This window comes from Schistosoma mansoni (genome assembly GCF_000237925.1).
Source record: "Schistosoma mansoni, WGS project CABG00000000 data, supercontig 0238, strain Puerto Rico, whole genome shotgun sequence".
Lineage (NCBI taxonomy): Eukaryota > Metazoa > Platyhelminthes > Trematoda > Strigeidida > Schistosomatidae > Schistosoma > Schistosoma mansoni.
In genome coordinates, this window is record NW_017386102.1 from 130,675 (window position 1) to 153,526 (window position 22,852).

At 38.1% G+C, this 22,852-nt stretch overlaps 3 protein-coding genes across 3 annotated transcripts; all 3 read left to right on the forward strand.

Annotated features, from left to right (window-relative positions):
* Positions 1-1,262: 1,262 nt before the first annotated feature.
* Smp_212070 (hypothetical protein) lies at positions 1,263-4,641 on the forward strand (the record flags this gene model as incomplete). The annotated part of the gene is made up of 2 exons (XM_018791142.1): positions 1,263-1,647; positions 4,304-4,641. The coding sequence occupies 2 exons, from the start codon at positions 1,263-1,265 to the stop codon at positions 4,639-4,641; spliced, it is 723 nt and encodes a 240-aa protein (XP_018647354.1).
* Positions 1,693-2,106, forward strand: Smp_184840 (hypothetical protein; the record flags this gene model as incomplete). The annotated part of the gene is made up of 1 exon (XM_018791154.1): positions 1,693-2,106. The coding sequence occupies one exon, from the start codon at positions 1,693-1,695 to the stop codon at positions 2,104-2,106; it is 414 nt and encodes a 137-aa protein (XP_018647355.1).
* Positions 4,642-11,334: 6,693 nt separating the features above from the next.
* On the forward strand, positions 11,335-22,396 carry Smp_212060 (hypothetical protein; the record flags this gene model as incomplete). Its single annotated transcript, XM_018791165.1, has 7 exons — positions 11,335-11,573; positions 12,149-12,743; positions 13,766-13,925; positions 14,616-14,828; positions 15,270-15,465; positions 16,956-17,298; positions 22,122-22,396. The coding sequence occupies 7 exons, from the start codon at positions 11,335-11,337 to the stop codon at positions 22,293-22,295; spliced, it is 1,920 nt and encodes a 639-aa protein (XP_018647356.1). The 3' UTR covers positions 22,296-22,396.
* Positions 22,397-22,852: the final 456 nt, after the last annotated feature.

Sequence of the window (22,852 nt, forward strand, 5' to 3'; positions counted from 1 at the left end):
AACCAAATACCTATGGCAACCGACGACATTCCGAAAACCGCCATCATCACTCCTTTCGGCCTTTACGAATTCTTACGAATGCCTTTCGGCTTAAGAAATACGGCTCAAACCTTCCGGAGGTTAATAGACTACGTCTTCCGAGGTCTCAACTTCGTACATGCGCATGTTGATGACTGTCTCATAGCATGTCTGGACAGAGAACCACATCTCCTGCATCTGGACATTGTTTTCGAACGACTCAACAGGCATGGCATTACTGTCAACATTCAGAAATGCCAAATCGGAACCAACTCCTTGGACTTCTTAGGACACACCATTGATGCTCAAGGCATACGACCTCTTAGAAGCAAAGTGGCGGCCACTCTGGATTACCCAGAACCGACCACGATCAAGCAGTTGCGCACTTTCAACAGCCTTGTAAGTTTCTACAGACGATTCATACCTAAATGCGCATCTCTTATGAAACCGTTAACCGACCAACTTCGTGGAAATGCAAAATCAATTAGTTTAGACGACACAGCCCGTAAAGCATTCTTCACAGTTAAGGAACATATCGCTAAGGCAACCCTACTTGCGCATGAGGACACTCAAGCGCCCATTAGTATCGCCGTAGACGCATCCGACTCAGCAATCGGAGGAGTCTTACAACAATGTGTTAACAACCTTTGGCAACCTTTAGGATTTTTCTCGAGACGGTTGCTAGACGCGGAATCTGGGTACAGCACTTTCGGTAGGGAACTCCAAGCTATGTATCGTCCTGTACGGCATTTCAAACATTCTATCGAAGGAAGAGAATTTGTAACAGCTCAGGTTGGTTGGTTAAGAGTTGACCCCAAACAACCAAGCATATGCTAAAACAGTATTGTTCAAGTATTCATTCACTTCCTTATTTTTTGTAAGCGTTATATTCCCTATTATCTTATATTGAATGTTGAGAGCCTTTGTTTGTCTGAACAGATAATCCCACGCTCCACTATGACTGCGCGAAGATCGAAATAAAGACCTATTCACTACTTCTCTGGTTTCTTCTATCAATAGCACGAGGGTTACCTTAAGGCACGAAAGTGGTGAGCCCTTTTTGAACACAAATTTAACCTCGTTTCTGTTATTAACTTTTTTTTTTACTTAATCGTAAAAGTAGACCTGATTATCCGTAAACTAAATTGAGTATATAACTAGTTTATTTCGTATTATCTTAAGTTATTCGTGCTATAGTAACCATTTTTCGTGCTAACTTTATTGCTATATTTGTCACATACCTCATGTCAGACTCAATAGAAACCCATAATCTGGAGGATTTGTCACCAGTGGAGATAGACACTGTTATGACTACGAAATCCCGACTTCCAGAATTTGATCGTAGTGATCCTGAGTTGTGGTTTGCTCAACTAGAGCATTATTTCACGAGACACAATATCAAATCTGAATGGATTCGCCATAGAGACTTGTGTTCTATCCTTCCTCCTTCAGTCGCCAAAGAAGTCCGTGACTTGATTTTAGATCCACCATCACCACAACCATACACCATCTTAAGACGAGAGATAATGAACCGTTTATCATTATCAGATAGTCAAAGAATCCAAAGGCTTTTTCAAGGTGAAACATTAGGTGATCGGTCGCCGTCACAGTTTTGCGTCACCTCCAAGTGTTAATGGGTGATAACACAGTAGGTGAAGCAGTCCTAAAACAAGGATGGATACAAGCTCCCCATGCTACGTCCAACACTGTTTGGATGCACAAGATCCTGAAACCTCATTATCTCATTTAGCGCGTATAGCCGATAGAATAATGGAGAGAGGTCCTCCAACTGGACCAGGCACAATAAATCACACACAAAAAGTAGAATCAGCAAAAGACCCCGTCATAGAAGGACTCATTGCGAGTGTTAAGAGTCTCACTGAGGCTGTCACCAGAATGCAAATGGGTCATAGAAACAGGAGCAGGTCACCACAACGACCACGATCCAAGTCACAAAACAGGTCACAAATGTCCAGACAACCTGGGCAGTTTTGTTGGTACCACTGGAAGTTTGGTGTCAACTCAACCAAGTGCATGCAACCATGCGCCTGGTCTAAGCATAATTCTAAGACAGCGGGAAACGAGTAATCCCTCCCCAGGTCGCGACGACTGAGGAGGGGCGCCTAAACAGTCGCTTGTTTTATGTTAGAGACAGAAATTCTGGCTTGAATTTCTTGGTGGATACTGGCGCTGCTCTTAGCATCATCCCTCAAAATAAAACTGAGATTAGTCGAGAAACATCATCAATTACACTTCAAGCTGCAAATAAAACTAAAATTGCGACATTTGGGCAGAAAAACTTAACCCTAGATTTGGGGTTCAGGAGGCAATTCCCTTGGGTTTTCACGTTAGCCGACTTAGATCTGGCAATACTGGGGATGGACTTTCTAGGGAGATACGAATTTCTAGTTGACACCAAGAAACGGGGATTAACACTAAAAGAAACTTCGTATTGCACAAAAGGCAAAGAAAGTCACATCAGCTCTCTTAACTTGATTCAAACTCCTCCAGTAACAACAGCGAAATTCCAAGATATACTCGCGGAATTTCCAAACTTAACTAAACCAAACCCACAGCCTTCTAAAGACAAACTAAAAGTAAGTCACACTATCAAAACCGAAGGTGCACCGGTTTTTGCAAAACCCAGGAGACTAGCACCAGATAAGCTCAAAATCGCTAGGGCCGAGTTTGATTATATGCTACAACTGGGTATTATCCGTCCCTCTGATAGTCAATGGGCATCCCCTTTGCATATGGTCCCAAAGAAGAATGAAGGTGACTGGCGACCGTGCGGGGATTACAGAGCCCTCAACCGTCAAACTGTACCAGATAGGTACCCAATACCGCATATCCAAGATTTCACAAACGGTTTACAGGGTATGAACATATTCACTAAAATTGACTTAGTCAGGGCATATCACAATATCCCAGTGGCTGATGAAGATATCCCCAAGACAGCTATTACAACACCCTTTGGCTTATTCGAGTTTGTACGCATGCCATTCGTCCTGAGAAACGCGGCACTTCCTCAGATATTCTTATTCTACATTCTCACACTTTCTCTTGAAAGCACGCAGCAAACCGTCAGCGATAGTTGTAGAAAAGATCATATGCTACAAAATAAGATGACAAGCTAGTAAATGAAGAGACATCCATGAACTATCGTTGAAAGCGTTAGTCGTAACTGATTGTAAGTCAAATAGTGAGCGATTTGATAATTTCGCCTTGGGATGAGAAATAGAACTAAGGTGTTTTCGATAGATAGGTTAATCGAACCGACGTTCCTACGGAAGTCGATTCTAGGGGGAAGCTAATGTAACAGCTCAGGTTGGTTGGTTAAGAGTTGACCCCAAACAACCAAGCATATGCTAAAACAGTATTGTTCAAGTATTCATTCACTTCCTTATTTTTTGTAAGCGTTATATTCCCTATTATCTTATATTGAATGTTGAGAGCCTTTGTTTGTCTGAACAGATAATCCCACGCTCCACTATGACTGCGCGAAGATCGAAATAAAGACCTATTCACTACTTCTCTGGTTTCTTCTATCAATAGCACGAGGGTTACCTTAAGGCACGAAAGTGGTGAGCCCTTTTTGAACACAAATTTAACCTCGTTTCTGTTATTAACTTTTTTTTTTACTTAATCGTAAAAGTAGACCTGATTATCCGTAAACTAAATTGAGTATATAACTAGTTTATTTCGTATTATCTTAAGTTATTCGTGCTATAGTAACCATTTTTCGTGCTAACTTTATTGCTATATTTGTCACATACCTCATGTCAGACTCAATAGAAACCCATAATCTGGAGGATTTGTCACCAGTGGAGATAGACACTGTTATGACTACGAAATCCCGACTTCCAGAATTTGATCGTAGTGATCCTGAGTTGTGGTTTGCTCAACTAGAGCATTATTTCACGAGACACAATATCAAATCTGAATGGATTCGCCATAGAGACTTGTGTTCTATCCTTCCTCCTTCAGTCGCCAAAGAAGTCCGTGACTTGATTTTAGATCCACCATCACCACAACCATACACCATCTTAAGACGAGAGATAATGAACCGTTTATCATTATCAGATAGTCAAAGAATCCAAAGGCTTTTTCAAGGTGAAACATTAGGTGATCGGTCGCCGTCACAGTTTTGCGTCACCTCCAAGTGTTAATGGGTGATAACACAGTAGGTGAAGCAGTCCTAAAACAAGGATGGATACAAGCTCCCCATGCTACGTCCAACACTGTTTGGATGCACAAGATCCTGAAACCTCATTATCTCATTTAGCGCGTATAGCCGATAGAATAATGGAGAGAGGTCCTCCAACTGGACCAGGCACAATAAATCACACACAAAAAGTAGAATCAGCAAAAGACCCCGTCATAGAAGGACTCATTGCGAGTGTTAAGAGTCTCACTGAGGCTGTCACCAGAATGCAAATGGGTCATAGAAACAGGAGCAGGTCACCACAACGACCACGATCCAAGTCACAAAACAGGTCACAAATGTCCAGACAACCTGGGCAGTTTTGTTGGTACCACTGGAAGTTTGGTGTCAACTCAACCAAGTGCATGCAACCATGCGCCTGGTCTAAGCATAATTCTAAGACAGCGGGAAACGAGTAATCCCTCCCCAGGTCGCGACGACTGAGGAGGGGCGCCTAAACAGTCGCTTGTTTTATGTTAGAGACAGAAATTCTGGCTTGAATTTCTTGGTGGATACTGGCGCTGCTCTTAGCATCATCCCTCAAAATAAAACTGAGATTAGTCGAGAAACATCATCAATTACACTTCAAGCTGCAAATAAAACTAAAATTGCGACATTTGGGCAGAAAAACTTAACCCTAGATTTGGGGTTCAGGAGGCAATTCCCTTGGGTTTTCACGTTAGCCGACTTAGATCTGGCAATACTGGGGATGGACTTTCTAGGGAGATACGAATTTCTAGTTGACACCAAGAAACGGGGATTAACACTAAAAGAAACTTCGTATTGCACAAAAGGCAAAGAAAGTCACATCAGCTCTCTTAACTTGATTCAAACTCCTCCAGTAACAACAGCGAAATTCCAAGATATACTCGCGGAATTTCCAAACTTAACTAAACCAAACCCATAGCCTTCTAAAGACAAACTAAAAGTAAGTCACACTATCAAAACCGAAGGTGCACCGGTTTTTGCAAAACCCAGGAGACTAGCACCAGATAAGCTCAAAATCGCTAGGGCCGAGTTTGATTATATGCTACAACTGGGTATTATCCGTCCCTCTGATAGTCAATGGGCATCCCCTTTGCATATGGTCCCAAAGAAGAATGAAGGTGACTGGCGACCGTGCGGGGATTACAGAGCCCTCAACCGTCAAACTGTACCAGATAGGTACCCAATACCGCATATCCAAGATTTCACAAACGGTTTACAGGGTATGAACATATTCACTAAAATTGACTTAGTCAGGGCATATCACAATATCCCAGTGGCTGATGAAGATATCCCCAAGACAGCTATTACAACACCCTTTGGCTTATTCGAGTTTGTACGCATGCCATTCGTCCTGAGAAACGCGGCACTTCCTCAGATATTCTCATTCTACATTCTCACACTTTCTCTTGAAAGCACGCAGCAAACCGTCAGCGATAGTTGTAGAAAAGATCACATGCTACAAAATAAGATGACAAGCTAGTAAATGAAGAGACATCCATGAACTATCGTTGAAAGCGTTAGTCGTAACTGATTGTAAGTCAAATAGTGAGCGATTTGATAATTTCGCCTTGGGATGAGAAATAGAACTAAGGTGTTTTCGATAGATAGGTTAATCGAACCGACGTTCCTACGGAAGTCGATTCTAGGGGGAAGCTAATGTAACAGCTCAGGTTGGTTGGTTAAGAGTTGACCCCAAACAACCAAGCATATGCTAAAACAGTATTGTTCAAGTATTCATTCACTTCCTTATTTTTTGTAAGCGTTATATTCCCTATTATCTTATATTGAATGTTGAGAGCCTTTGTTTGTCTGAACAGATAATCCCACGCTCCACTATGACTGCGCGAAGATCGAAATAAAGACCTATTCACTACTTCTCTGGTTTCTTCTATCAATAGCACGAGGGTTACCTTAAGGCACGAAAGTGGTGCTTTTTCCGATCACAAACCTCTTACCTTCTCCTTAAGTTCATCTTCAGACAAGTACTCGCCCCGAGAGTCTCGACAACTGGACTACATTTTGCAGTTTACTTTAGATATACAACACATTTCTGGAGCAAACAATGTAGTCGCGGACGCTTTGTCTCGAATAAGTTCCTTGAACACTTTCCAAAGAATTGACCTTCTTAAACTCGCTCAGCTTCAAAAAGAAGACACTGATCTTCAGCACGAGTTATCCTCAAAAACCCTTAAACTGCGCATTAAACAGTTGGCAACAAGTAAGAAAATCTTACTATGTGATACATCTACATGTGGGGATCGTCCAATCGTGCCGAAACATTATCGACGCAACGTCTTCAATACGCTGCACAATCTTTCTCATCCAAGTGTTCGTGCATCCATAAAGCTTATGGCAGAACAGCTTTCCTGGCCTGGTATGAATAAAAGCATGAGGGAGTGGGTATACTGCTGTGCAAACTGCCAGAAATCTAGGGTGATTAAACGCAACAAATGTCCATTAGGCTCTTTCAAAACCCCTGACACTCGTTTCGACCACGTCCATCTAGATTTGGTAGGACCCTTACCCGACTCGAACGGATACTCATATCTCCTAACATGCGTAGACCGTTTTACTCGATGGCCAGATGCAGTACCGATTAAGGACATCACTGCTGAAACAGTGTCTCGTGCTTTCGTCGAACGATGGGTAGCGAATTTCGGCTGCCCTTCCACAATCACTACAGACCGCGGACGCCAGTTCGAATCTGGACTTTTCCGTTGTCTGACCTCACTATTAGAAATCACGCGCTTCCGAACGACCGCCTACCACTCACAAGCAAACGGGTTGGTGGAACCTTTTCATCGACAACTAAAAGCTTCATTATCAGCTTCAAACGTTTCACAGTGGACAGACGCTCTTCCACTCGTCTTGCTAGGTACCCGCAGTGTAGTGAAGGCTGACATTGGATACACTGCATCTCAACTCGTTTATAGAACGACACACCGACTTCCAGGAGAATTCGTGGATCCTTCGTCTTCTTCATTGAACATGGATCTAAACTCTTATACTAGCTGGCTTACAAACGCAATGTGTTCAGTTAAACCTTCTCACACTCGACCTCAACCAACTGATGTTTTCGTTCAACCTGACTCACGACGTAGCACACACGTCTTCGTTCGTTGAGACTCACATCGACGACCTCTCGAATCAGAATACGAAGGACACTTCAAAGTTCTCCAACGTGAACCTAAGTACTATGTAGTCGATAGGAACGGCACGAACGACAGCATCAGTATCGATCGCCTCAAAGCAGCGTACTTATAAGGAAACCCTAGCTACGTCGATTTTCCTTCGGTACATTCGAACGACACGTCTCCTACACATGTAGCACCCCACACGACAGTCGACACACACCTTGATATTTCGTCAAACAAACATAAGACAACACGTTCTGGAAGAAGAGTAAGATTTCCAGAACACTTAAACGACTATTGCACGTAGGACACAAACTTAATCTCGAATTCCCATTGCATTATTTATTATAGAAGAAAGAATTTTTTAATATGCTCGCATTTTTTATACATTTATTTAAAAAAAACAATTTTTTTCTAATCGCTAGTGTATTAGTTTATATATTTTTTTCTGCTCACCTTGAGTCCTTACGCAAGTACGTGTATTTCGACATGCACTCACACTTTCCTTTTTTTCTTTTCCAGGACGGCTGGAAAAGAACGACAAGGTTTCACAAGGAATCGAAATTTTCATTGTACTTTGTTTCCTTTTTACTATGTTGTACTACATGGTCCCTTGGTATAAGGAAAGACGACCAGATGCTGCTAAACATAACAAGCTATCAGAAGAGTGTTTACCAACGACCAACTCGTTGGGAGGGTGGAGTTACTGACCAGCAAGCACTGATGGTGTGGGCGATGATTTCAATCCACCCGTGTTTGTGGGGCAGAACATTTTGTTTGTATCAGGCTCTTTATGGATGAGAACAAGTCAATAGATCTGTGATATTGAGATTGTTCACCTACACTCACCATTACGACTCATGTTTCTAATTTTTGTGCTGGATTAACTATTCTACTAAGACAACCTTTAACATGCTAACTCGGACTTTTACATGAACACTGTGTGGTAGGCATCGGATGAGAAAAAAAAACTGACTGTAAAGGATATGGTTGCTATTTTACTTAACACTACTCTCTCTATGCACTCTCTGTTCTTCCTCATTCCAACCTTGACTTCCCTCCTTCATTGGAACCTACTCTACCTTGATAAATATCACAACTCATTGTTCTTTATTACTGCCTTCTCTCTTCTGGAGCCCCTAATCGCAGTTCACTCTTGCAACATGAGCTAGTATCAATTTAATCTAATAATTTATCATACCTCCATCTGTTCCACTAATAAATGTTAAGCATTGATTATCGCTCATATCCAAATGCCTTGCTGCTCCTCGGTTTCTCTTTTGTTTTTTCTCTTCAGAATCTTGCTCTGAGGGTGAAGCTATGTAACTTCTGACATCTGGAACAAGCTCGACGAACGCGCTTTCCCAAGGTCATAGCTCGGACCAGGCGCTCCACAAGCCTACTTTATAACAACTATAAACTTAAAAAGCTGCATTACATAAATACTTAGCACTACCGAAACCCTATTACACTTTTTGTCGAGATTGGATCTGGTATATAACGTGGACTCTATGCCCCTTTGGAAACTATTCTTATGAAAACACATTATATGTGAACGAATGAACTGCTATCAACTTTTATAGATTATAATTACTAAACAAGCTTGCTTGGGATGCATACTGTGAACCAGTATATGTTGTAAATTGTAGATCATGCCTGTAAAAATGGCGTGTACCTGCTACTGCAGAAATATATTATTATTATTATTATTAAAAACTTCTGGCTGGCCAAGTCTTAGGGGTCATCACTGCCTCACTAGGGAGGGAGTGATCTGTAGCTGTAAATAATTCCCCAAAATCAATAGCTTTCTAAGTGTTCGACATTGGATGCTGACCACATTGTTGTAAGTGGACTTGTTTAACTGAAGGCTTTCGGTCATGCATCCGTACCAGATCACGTTACGAACCAGCGTGGGACACAGCTCCTACGTTCAGTAGCCGGATTAGAGCAAACGCTTCTCGATATATTGATAACGTATCAAATATATCTTTCCTACCTCTTTGCATCTGACTTCTGATTTTGATTGGTTGGGGAAAGCTTTCAATATAGAAAGTGTTACTGGTTTATAGTTATAAAACTAGAAAACTAGTCGTATCCTCAACATCTACAACTAGTGATCGTCCGATGGTGCCGAGACATTATCGACGCACCGTCTTCAACATGCCTCACAGGCTTCCTCAACCATCGAGCTAATCGCAGAACGATTTTGCTGGCCTGGTGTAAATGAAAGCGTGAAGGAGTGGGCACGCCCCTGAGCAAACTGTCGGAAGTCCAGGGTGATTGAATAAAACATATGCCACAAAACTCACAGCACTCTTTTAGAACACTTTTATCTTGGTCTAGTAGGACTCTTACGAGATTCAAGTCGACGCTGTTACCTCTTAACGTATGTAGACCGTTTAATATGATGGCTATCAGTAGTACCCATCAAGGAAATTACTCATCAAAGAAATTACCGTTATCTTACCGGCGAATACGGGGTGATCTAATATTGGCATATCATATCCTGAACGATGACCTTGGTACTAACATGTCCTATCTCTTCCTCCCGTCTAAGGCTGAGCATTTGAGAGGACATTCAAAGAAAGTCCAAAAACCGAGATCAAATCGTCTACGTCTGGAGTTTCGTTTCTCGCACCGAGTAGTGAATTACTGTAATTCTCTACCAGAACACGTAATATCAGCACCTTCTGTTGATATATTCAAGACGAGATTGGACCTCCACAGTGTAACAAACTGCAAGGATTAAAATAGGTCACTAGACCTCCTATCCTTATTATTGAAGACTGAAGACTGAATTCAAAGTTTCTCTATTCCACCCTCAATCATCCGACCCATTCGTACATTTATTTGATATGCTGCGCTACACAAAGTAGTCTGTTGTTCAGTAGATTGCGAATCCAATAGAAGTTGACGTTCTCCTGGTTTATATTCTTTTAAACAAGTAATTAATAAACATGACTACAACTATAAATAAATTATTCAGCCTACTAAAAGGTTTCGATACGTATTTATTTGTATATGCTTACCAAATAAATAAGTACTCCTATTCTGATGCCTTATAAGATAAATTGTCTGAGTCTCTAGAGCTCTATATTTGTTCCCGCTTGGGATATTGCTGAGAGACAAGACTTGGAGCTGACTTCCGTTCATCTCAGATACTAGTGGTTAATGGACACCGCTATCGTAAAGAGAAATTGTTAAATATCTCTCTCATCTGTCGCCAAATCGTTTTCTGTTCAACGTCTTCACATTTTACAGAGTGGCTAACAGGTTATAAAGGAGTCAAGTTCAGAATATTTGCTCCAGACATTATATATATATAATATATATATATATATATATATATATATATATATAGGAGCCATTTGACGTTAAACAATACGCTTTTTGTTTTCAATAAATTTTTTTGAACATATACGATATTTTACGTACATTACACTTTTCGTGTGCTGTATTGTGGAAATGAAGGTGAACACAGATGTTTGCGGTAATGACAAAGGTGTTTTAAGAGTGGATGCAAATCGGCGTACATTTAGGCGAAAAATAGACAATTCGGCGGATATTTAGGCGTTTAAAGAGCTTTGTTTCAAAGGAAGTTAGGATTTCATGTCTTGTTTTCACATCATATTTGAACTACGAGATGTTACAGAAATTCCCTCCTTTTCAATCCCTAATATATTCAGCTCTGATTGGAGGTATGTAACATGCTTATGTGTTATCGAGAATTACTGAATTCCTCGCAAATCTAACCGCTAGCATAAATCTGATTGGTTCAGTAGTATATTAGTTTTACTACTAACTTATTTTTCACCATGTATGCAGCTAAGATATGTACCTTTGTAAAGTCTAAAGCACAATGTTTGGTGCTATCTAAGTTTCGACTTCGTATGACTTCAAACGTCAAAGTCTACTACTGATAGATTTTTTTTCTATTAGTTTTGTAATACATTTGTTTTCTCAAACGTTTTAGCTGTTGTTATGACTCAAATGACACTGCAATTGACGTGCAGAATACCAAGATTTTGTGGCACCACCCGACACATCTCGTTTTCTCCAGTTTTATTCAAACAACCGTTTCATGACAGACTACGATCTAAAAGGGCCAACCCACCACCACACCATTCACTCCCTTTTTATGATGAAGCACCAACTGATACCTTCCCGAGTAAACAAGTGGATATTGTTGGTCAATGGGGTTCTACCGACAGTAGTATAAAGAAATTAAGGTAATTACTCGTGTGTTTGTAATATACAAATATATACATGATATAAAAAATAACATACTGATCGGTGACGAATGAATCATTTTATGTTCAGCTGAGTTTTTATCGTTTTTCAACATTGTCCATATTTCTAGCTAGTAGATTCCTCAAGAAAACATTTGGAAGTTCATATTCAATTGTTATCTTAATTGAACAGTTTCTTGACTCGAGTAGTCATTACAAATGCTGTACGGGAAAGTTTAGGTTCGGGAGAGATGCTGTTGTACTCCAGTCATAAAATGTAATTTTATTTAGTGGTAAATTTTTGTAATGTCTACAGTACAAATTTTTCCATTCAGAGCTATAAGGCTCTGTGTATGATTTCTTTTTAATGTTATAACGGATTAGAGTTCAAATTAAACTTAAGTGGTATATCCGATACTCAGTACCTTGTCAATTTTCAGGCTATTCTATGTAGTATTTCTGAACGTCAAATCACTGGTTTAATGCACATTTACATTATTATACTATAGTTACAGTATTAATTATAAGACTGGATTCACATTAACTTCCAAAATCTTATTTTAAATCACTTATAGGTTTCGTCATGGTGAATTCTTAAAAACTATACCAACGTCATTTGAAAAACTCCATGAGTTGTATCATCTTGAGGATAACATGTGGTTTCATTCCATTGATATTCCTTTACAACATTCTGAAATGTTAGAATTTTCTCAATTTGTTACACGTACAAAACTCATCCCATGGATACCAGAGTCATACGACAGCAACCCAATTTTGTCGAGTTATTTAAAGTATCTTTTTTCTGAAGAGTTACATTCGGTCAACAGTAAGCCTGTTAATATCCATGATCAAAGTGTTAATGGACTTAATGTACGCTCAGATTATCGGCGCAAAAAAATATCAATGATTATGGAAACCGTATATCGGTCATTTTTATCTGCTGGGACAGAATCACTAGTTAATGAGTTATCCACACAAATTGATGAACGTGGTACCATAGAAATGTTTTTAAAACGACTAGTCGATCATAAAGTATTCGAAAACGAGGATGTAAATGAAGATGTTTATGAACCCGTAAACGAGACAATTGTTGACGTCGAGCGTTGTGTACATTATCGTATTCGGTCTGAATTAGCTTGGCAGTTACGGGGACCATTTCCTTTAAAGCCTGTAAGTAAGCATGCTTTCACAAGAAAGTGTATTTTGAATACACTGTAAATAATAAATCTAAGTATTTATATACCTAGGAAGTTCGTGGTAAATAATACAGTAATAATTAACATCTCGAATACAAGCCGACAGTGGGCTCGGTATAAAAATACTGTTCACCAACTGTGTGATGTATATATATATATATATATATATATATATATATATATATATATATATTGTGTATACTGATTCGCTCAGAGAATCACTTTCAAAGTCTCATGTCCCCACTTATTTTCCCCATTCTAACAGAAACTGACATATGTAAACGAGCTATAAATATAGATGAAGCGTACTGTAAATTGGGTAAAGACACTATTCAACTATTTCTCGCTTAAAATGCTTGATGCAGTTTAGTAGCATAAAACTATTGAATTTTTACTTTCTTAACTAACGGTAATGCAAGAATAGATTTATGTGCATAAATTATCGTATTCTTGCATAGGTCCAAAGCTATTCCTATCTCGGCCTATACTGTTGGGCATGATCAGCCGTTATTTTATTTGACGAATTATCCAATATATATATTACAATATAGGATTCAACTTATTAACTTCATAGTGACTTGTATACTTATGGCCATTTATTGTGTGATGGCTAATCAGTTAGGTTATGCATGAATTCATGACTGTCAAAATTTAGTCTTTTGATCCCCATTTGTGCTATGTAGTAGGACGAATAATGAGAAAATAGATTATATAATTACGGGTGATCTTAGAGCACTTATTATTTTTAGTTATAATAATTTGGTGTTTTAGGATACTTTTGTGTAATGTGATAACTAATTTTTATTACCAGGGAATGATTTTTCGGATGAACTGGTAACTTACAGCTTCATCTCTGATTATAACAAGTATTTGTGGAATGCGTTATTTCATTTCATTTGTGTTTATGTTGATGAAGATTTTCACACTTTTAAATTGTATAACACAGATTTTCACACAATTCAGTCATTTCCGTTTTATTTTTTTTAAAACAATTAGCATTTTAATTTAGACGATCCAATTTGCTTTCTAGAAAACCCTATTGTATGCAATTATCGCCCAGAAGCATTTGATTTGCAACTTGTCGAGTGTTATAATTTCAATTGTTTACCATTTGCAAGAACGATCGATTTTTCCGAATTCGCTCGATCAATTGCAGGTGATTCGTGACAACAGCTACTATTTTTATTGTCACTTCTCTAATTATGATTAAGACTTTGGTGTTTCATATTTTAATTTCTTCATTTTAAACTGTCATTAAAGTGGACTTTTAATATTCATTATCGTAAGGAGTTATAAGGACTGTTGAATTTCATAGTCTACATCACAAACTGACCATTGAGAACCTGAAAGCAGTGGACAGCTATTTCATCCCACTATGAGACTAAGCAACGCACATCTACGATTACCCCGGGAATCGAACCCAAAACTTTCAGGACTGACCTCGAGCGCTTATACTACTGGGTTGACATTCACTGGTTTATATTTTTAATTTCAACCAATCTGTCATATTGGCAACAGTCCTTCAATCCCAATGTTAAATAACTGCCTTACACTTAACATGGTCGAACTTTACTGGTCACATTCCACAAACTGGTTGAACTGTAGTGCATTGCATGCTGATGGCTGAACTCGATTTTCCATAGAATTGGCTTGATCATATAAATTAGTTATGACATCTAATAATCACGTTGAGATGGTATAGAAGATTTGTAGCTCAGGTGGATGATTGTGGTGGAATTTCGTTCTCTGAGCTGGATGGTAGGAATCACGTTGATTGTCTTTGGGATTTTTGTTCCCATAACTAATTGTATCTAATCATTTCTAATTTGTGTTTTGAAAAATACAGGCTATTGGGCTCGTACACCATTCTGGGAAGGAGATCCTTGTGAATTTGGTTTACTTGGAGTTCTTGATTTAAATCGTTCTGAATGTGTACGAAATGAAATTAGTTGTTCTCGTCTTCCAGATAATGTAAAAAATAATATTTTAATACGACATGGAATTGCTGAGGGTATTCTTACAGCATTTGCATGGGCTTCAGCCCAAGCTTACAATCAAGGTTAGCGTAAACAATTACTCACGGTTTTTTTCATTTCAATTTCGTTTACTTATTAACCTAATCAAAATGTAGGCAAAATAGTTTTTAAAAGTGTTGATCATTAACTGTTGGATCTCAGCTGTTTGATTCCATTGTAAATTTTTTGAACTCTACTCGTCTATGATCTATAACTGTTGAACTGCACTATCTCAAACTTCCCATTGAGTTATAATTCTATTGTTTTATTGGACATTTTTTTATCATAGTCCAGTGTTACTTGTTTTCCTCATCACGGATCCTTTAATTAACTTTAGAATTTCTAACTTCTCACTTCATTTTGAGACGTCATTTCTTAAACCAGTAAATGATTAGTATTGAAAATTGATCTAACGTTGTATAAATTTCATAGCGTCTAATTTAGTTACTTTTTGTAATCCTATTCTATTGTTTACATTTTTCAAGGTTTTACTTTATATAATGAGTTAACTTATCCATTTTGCGTTCAACTAATTCTAATGGATGGGAACTATATTCAGTTGTTACGCTTTCAATTGAATTCAATAACATCGTTATGGAAAGCCGAGGATTCAATGTTACCATATAATTTAGCTTGGTATTCTCCACGGGTAGAATTGTGTAAATTACAATCGGATTTAGAGTACGTTTTAACCGTTATTGTATCTTATTGTTGTTACCGTTATTTTATACAATGAAATAATCACTGTTTATTGGTAACATATTAAAAGAAATTTCATCAAGAGAGTCATTTTCATCGGTTGTTATCAACAACTGGTTAAGTAGTAATAGTTTGCAAAGTAGATTATCTCTACTAACAGTATATTAGTGGTTTAATTTGATTGGTTATAAATGACGCGGTTGGAATGTGGTTACTATGATAGGTGCAGCTCAGGCGGAGTACGAAACAGGCGTTATAATATCTCTTTCCTAAAGACGATGAAGTTCTCCGTCAACTGTAGGCAGAGACGTGTAAGATAATAGTCTTTCCAGACGGAAAATTGATTTAGCTCCATAGTTTTTATGGCTTAGCAGTGACCCGAACCAGGTTAAAAATCATTGTATCCACAAGGTTCTTTCTCTAGGTTGCATACAGTATTTAAGGGGACATTGGATTACTGTAGCCCGCTGAATCAAGTTCGAGTAAGTTTAAATCAGCTTGTGCTAAATGGTACAACCCTGTGAACGTGAATTATTGGAAGGACGTGGTGCACTGCAGTTAACTCAACAGTCATAAATGACGTCCACAACAACCGGGAGCTATCTGAATTTTTTTCTGGATACGGAACTCATTCGTCATCCTCCAAAACCCCCACCATATTATCATAATGTCTGGAGCGCATCTAGCTTGGTACGCATTAGTATGTACAACGGGGAACACTTTCTCCCCTGGGGTTATGATTTTACACTTTGCTAACCGACTAAAGGAGCTTTTGATATGTTTAAAATGAACCTGTTTTCACCTCTAGATCGGTTGTATTGGGTTGATGATAGTCAAAATGATCGTCTTGATGATCGTAAGATTTTTCACTGACAACAACAGTGTTGTTTTAGAGTCCAAGTACGGCGCTCCGCAGCACGATGATGGTGGTTTCTTCCTAATGGATGTAGACGGGCTTGGGTGTGGTACATCAAGTACTATGTACTTCTAAGGATACCAGATTATGAACGGAAATCTTAGGATGAACAGATAGTGAAGACAAGAATAGGTTCTTTTGGCGAAATAACATATTTCTGTACAATATAGTACACAGAAATAAGCCTGGTTATATGTCATTTAACAAATAAACCAATGGAGGATATGAATTTCTTGATTCATTTGCTAATGAAATTAGTATCTGGCTATCAAATCACAGTTCCAATAAGTGCTTTTTAGAGCAGCAACACTGTGAATAATTATACAGAATTTCAGAATGTGATTCACGTTTAGTATGTCATGTGTAAGTAGTAGAGTGGGTGTGACATTTCTTCAGTATAGTTACTACACAAAGGGATATCCGTCCACAACCTTTATCCCAACGAACTACTATCTGCTATTATTGAAGCGACGTTAAAAGAGTATACTCGTCAGCTTTTTTTGTAAATATTGAAAGAGTAAAAATTAATACTGACATATTTTTATTATTTCACTAGACATAACAAAACATTCACTGTAAATAATGAAGCTATCTCACTTTTAACATCTGCTATGTTACATCCTGTGGATAAAATTACTTCTAGCGAGTCACTTCGTCCTTATCTTGCTGACGGAATAGCACCAAGAAACTATCTTATAGATAAATCATCAGCTAAACATTTAATCCCATCTTCTGAAGAAGATAATTATCACGAGAAATTTGGGGATATAAGCAGATTGCAACTTAGTGAAACAGAAAGGAAAGCCTTAAAATCTAGTGGCGAATTAACTAAATCAAAGAAATCAACGCGTTTGTATACTTCAAAACGTCCACATCCAAATGATATATTCTTCTTTAAAGTATGTTTCCCTTTTATATAAAACTATCTTTGTAATTTACTTATTATAAATACTATGCATGTTTATTATTTATTTTATTTATTTATTTGAACACATAAATATTGGTGCAAAGGGGCACCGAACACATATGCGCCGCACAAATCTCATTTGATTTGTGTGAAGGCTGTGATACTGCCCAAGTGCCCAAACTGAAGCAGGTGGTTTTCTTAGGGGACCACACCCGGAGCCTTCGATCTAAAGGTCTAATCAACAAGGCAGTGGAGCATCGTGAGGAGATGCAGTCCCATGGTAGCCGGTGACCAACGATTGATTCATACGCCATTTGTTCCCTCAGGATACTGGAGCCCATGTGCACCATTGGTTTGGAATCAGGGTTTTCCAACTCTGTTAGGTGGACTTTTCATGTCCACCAACCCTGTTAAAGCGCCGGACATTCGCTTTTCGTCCTCTCAATTTTGTAAACAACACCCCTGCTACGAGAAGGCAGTGAGTAGAACTTCCTTGGCAGAGGCTATACACGCGTGACTGTGTGAGGGCATTTCGAGAGGGAGAGCGGACTCTCCCTACTCGGCGGTACCAGGGCATTTAGGGGCTTGTTTATTGGAATTGTGTCTTTCATAGGCATTTTAATGCAAGGTGAATAGTGTTACTCTTCGCAATCAACGATAATATTAAATGTAATAATCAAACTAACAGATTTAAGCATAAATAGCCCAGAAATGGACGACATATATACTGAAGTGTTTCTTAAGATAAAAATTAGTTCTTCAGTATTGTTCTTTTCATTTAATCAGTCACATTTTTAAAAAAGAAACAACCATTTTCCTGTGGTTTTAATGAATTTATCAAATTGAACAGTGGTATTCATTTGTATTTTCATTTTCTCATTGTTAATGTACATTTGTTTCTGATAGTAATCAATATCGAAATATGTTCAAAAGACCATTAGTCATTATATTATTTTGAAGGTGTTTGCTTAAGTGGGTGATCCGATTGTTCATTTATTTACAAAATGGGAAAGATTTCGTAAAATAGGGCACTATGAAATTCATCGCTCACTTTGAAGTTACAATGCCGTGAAAGTTGTTAACGGCGAAATTATTGAATAAACAAATAAATAGGATATTAATTTAGTATGTACCAAACAATGTGGTTCAACCTAACCAAGATAGATTTCTCTCATTTCATAATACAAAATTCTTCTTACAAGAAATAACAGGTTGACTCTTGGTTTCTATTCGTATCCACGACTGACTACTCCTAAAACCCTTGACTTTCCTAATCTTCAGAATCCAATCATGATTTTAATGGAACACTGCTGTTCTTCATTACACGATTCTATATAATAAAATGACCACCTGTCAGATTTATACAGTCTCAGGCACACCACGTGATGGGTGATTCAAAGGCTGTGTAGCCAAGTCACAGAACCCGATATTCCACTTATTGAATTACCGTCCTCCCAGTATATGCTTCCGCTAAATGAGAGGGGTTAGTCCTCTCGGGACAACAGTTACTGAGCATAAAGAGTCTCTAACGCAAATGGTGTACGCTTGACAGTTTTCAACCGGCCTAACATCGTTGCTTTTGACAGTTTCTTACTTCAAATACAAATATTTTGTGTGGCTCATGCAGTTTTTGATGTATGTTGGTAACAAACTTTATATGAATTAAATAAATAAACAAGTATTAGAACAAAATTACACCTAGCTTGGTCATCATCAATAAGCTTTTGATTTATTGTTTGCTGTTATCATGTTCACGTCCCAGAGATATGAAATGAATGGTCATTTCGTACAATTTCTCAATAAATGTTTCCTTTTGTAAAGGCAGTAATTAAACAAGACCAGTTAAATAGTAGCTAGTTTCAACCTATCATTATTTGTGAAACAATTGATAATCATAACATTCTTGTTACATTTATAATTGTTAGCAGCCTTATGCGTTTCTCCCAAATCTTTAAATATAATTTAAGAACAAAACAATCGACTCATTCACCAAGTACTTGAGTGAGTCATACTCACTTCGAGGAGTAACGATGCTACCTCCAGTTGCCAAAATGAAGTATGTGGAGCGATGTTCGAATCTACAGTCGTTTATCTTATGTTGTTAACTCATATCACTGCTTGTATTGGGCACTAGTGATCTGAGAAACCTAACAAGGAATATAGACTAAGAATAAAGCTAAATAATTTGCAGATAAATTTCAGGTTAATTTGTTTGAGAGGGTATTCAGGATGTGTTAAATTTACTGGAGTAACTCACTGGAGGTCGGTTAAAGTCAAGACTTTCTTGACCTCTTGGAAATGCCCTGGTGCGGCCGAGAGCGGGGCGAGTCAGCTCTTACTGTTGAAGTGCTCACAAATGGCTACGTGCATACAACCACTGCCAGCGAAATCTTACTCATTGTCTTCTCGCGGTGGGAGTGTTGTTCACGAAATTGAGAGGGCGAAAAACTAATGTCCGGCGCTTTAACCGGGTTGGTGGATACGAAGAATCCATGGGACTGCATCTCTTCACGACGCTCCACTGCCTTGTGGATTAGACCTTCAGGTTAAAGGCTCGGTGTTTGGCCCCCTCAAAAACCACCTGCTTTGGTCTGGACACCCGGACAGTATGCCAACCTTCACGAAAATCGAATGATTTGTATGGTATATATCTACTTGGTGCCTCCTTGTATCAATGTTTGTGTTTAAATAAATAATAGTATAAATAATAAATGGTTCTACAATAAATAATGATTCGCTCAATTTAAAACTCATGTTCGAAGGGATAAACATAACGATCAATCCTCAACACGGTCAAGGACAAAAATAACTGATTCAGTATGGTTGGCTTAACAGAACATATGTTAATTGATAAGGGAGTAGTTAGTCTGACAAGTTACTTCGACCTGTAATGTAGTAATAAATAATTTCTAATTACTCATAAGTAGTATAGTTATAGTACACGAATTTCACTTGATGTCCCTCATGCTTGTTTTCGGTTTAATTAGTGTAAAACTGAGTCTGTCTGTAATCCAAGAATGGTTTTTTCTTGTTTTATGATTGAACTTCTACTTCATGGAATTGATTTAGTTTATTTTTTACTTATTTATTTAAACACATACATATTGGTACAAAGGAGCACCAGATACATATGCACCACACAAAACAATGAGAATGGGAAGAGAAAGAACTAAAATTTACAACCAGAAGACTCTTTCAGTTAAGAAAGTTATAACCACTCTTTATGAAGAAAGTAAAATAAGGTTACAGCAGGCTCGCCACTGGCTTCTATTCTGAGCCATATCTGATAACGTCTCTAGCCACTGTATTGCACCATCTCTCGGACCCCATCCATGGAGTCGTGAAGGACCAACAGAAGCTATCCCTTTGCAGCTTTCTTTCATACCACGACACCATGTCATACACTAACCACCTCTCCGTTTTTTACAACCAGTCCCAGCGTCAGCAAATAATGCACGACGTACAATTTTCTTTGGGACGACATTCATTGAAACGAACATTCATTAATTCTGTCTATAATTTAGTCATAAGAGTAAATCTTACATAATTTATTTATTTATTTAAACACATATATATTGGTACAAAAGGGCACCAGGTACATATGCGCCACACTATTTGTGTGTGTGGGCTGTGATACTGCCCGGGTGCCCAAACCGAAGCAGGTGGTTTTCTTAGGGGGCCACACCCCGAGCCTTTGACCAAAAGGTCTGATCCACAAGGCAGTGGAGCATCGTGAGGAGATGCAGTCCCATGGTAGCCGTTGACCAATGACAGGTTCGTCCGCCATTCGTTCCATCAGGATACTGGAGCCCATGTGCACCATTGGTTTGGAATCAGGGTTTTCCAACTCCCCTAGGTGGACCCTCCGTGTCCACCAACCCTGTTAAAGCACCGGACACTCGCTTTTCGTCCTCTCACTTTCGTAAACAACACCCGTGGCACGAGAAGGCAGTGAGTAGGACTTCCCTGGCAGAAGCTATATATTCGCTGGCCATGTGAGAGCATTTCGAGAGGGAGAGTAGACTCTCCCCACTCTCGGCCGTACCAGGGCATTTGGGGGGCAATCTTACATAATACAAAACCTTTCTTCAATCATTTAATATTGGGTCATTCTTTTTTATGTTCTATAACTATTTAATCATTTCATATTGAATGTATATCGAGTTAATGATTGTTATAAATAATTATTTGTAGGATATTTTTTAAAATGAGCTTTGTAATTTATTTGATCAGTGTTTTTATAACTTGTGGCCTTATTCACTATTAATATATGACGTAATCATACTTCCGATATAATAAAAGTGATTTTATCGATCGGATCAATAACGCGTAAAACTCGTTCCAGCAGTCTAGAGCCTTCATCGGTCCTTATTACTGCCTAGACCTGCCTGTTAAGTCTAGAACACCAATCTCAGCCTCTGCGATATGAATCATGTATTTCAAACATACTAGATTTATATGAAAGCCAAATAGACCACATCGTACCATAAAATAGAAAACAACATTTGTACAAGATGTAGCCAAATGTTGCTGTGAATATGGGAGATAGTAATTGTTAGACTGGACATAACTCAAGAACGGTAAATCGTATAATGATAGTTTATGTGTCAAAATAAAGCCTGTAGAAAGAGGAACATGAATATCCGTAGTTTAGCTCCCTAATAATTATACAATAAGAATATATTTATCGTATTGATCCGTAAATAGTTCTCACGAGTTACTATTCATAATTCTCATCGGGATATAACGAGTGTATTATTGTGTAGTTTTCTAAAATAAATTATTTTATTTATCTTCTTTTTATCTTGAACACAGTTAACAGACAGGAAGACTCTTATAAATGAAATCAAAGAAGAAATGCCTGATTTCGGCGGACCATTTGGAAGAGTTCCAGAGCCTTATGATAGTAAATTAAAAGAATATCAAGCGTCCAAACGTCATTCACAACCACGATTACGTGTTCAGCCTCCTCCACGTCGTTGGCGTTGATTAACCTCAGGCTCTTCAATTCAATAATTACTTGTAACAGTTTCTTGGATATTGTAAAACAGAATATAACTGTATAGAAATATAAGTTTTATTTGCAATTCAATGTTTATTTTTGTTAGTCAATGTAATAGTTATGAAAGGACTAATTGTATTGATCGTCATTTTTTTGAATTGCCTTAGACAAAATTCAACGTTTTACTTTTTATTAGAAAGAAGGGTAACTTTATTATACCAATTATTTTGTTCTATTGAACATTATTTCAGCCTCTATTTTATATAATTTTGTTGTGTATAGAGTCTCAGCGATAACGTCATGTTTCTAATTTATTTCTAGTTGGGTTTTTATAGATTTCGCTAATTATATTAATTGTTGTCGCTATCCTGAAATCATAGGTGTCATTTAAAATTTCAACTTTCAATATTATGCTCAATAAGAAAGAGTTTATACTTGAACAGTAAGTAAATTGGCTTCTCGTACCTGTTGCATTTCAGTGACTCATATTTGTGATATCGGATCTACTAATGTGTACGTTTCCCCTCTTTTATTTCGGAAATAT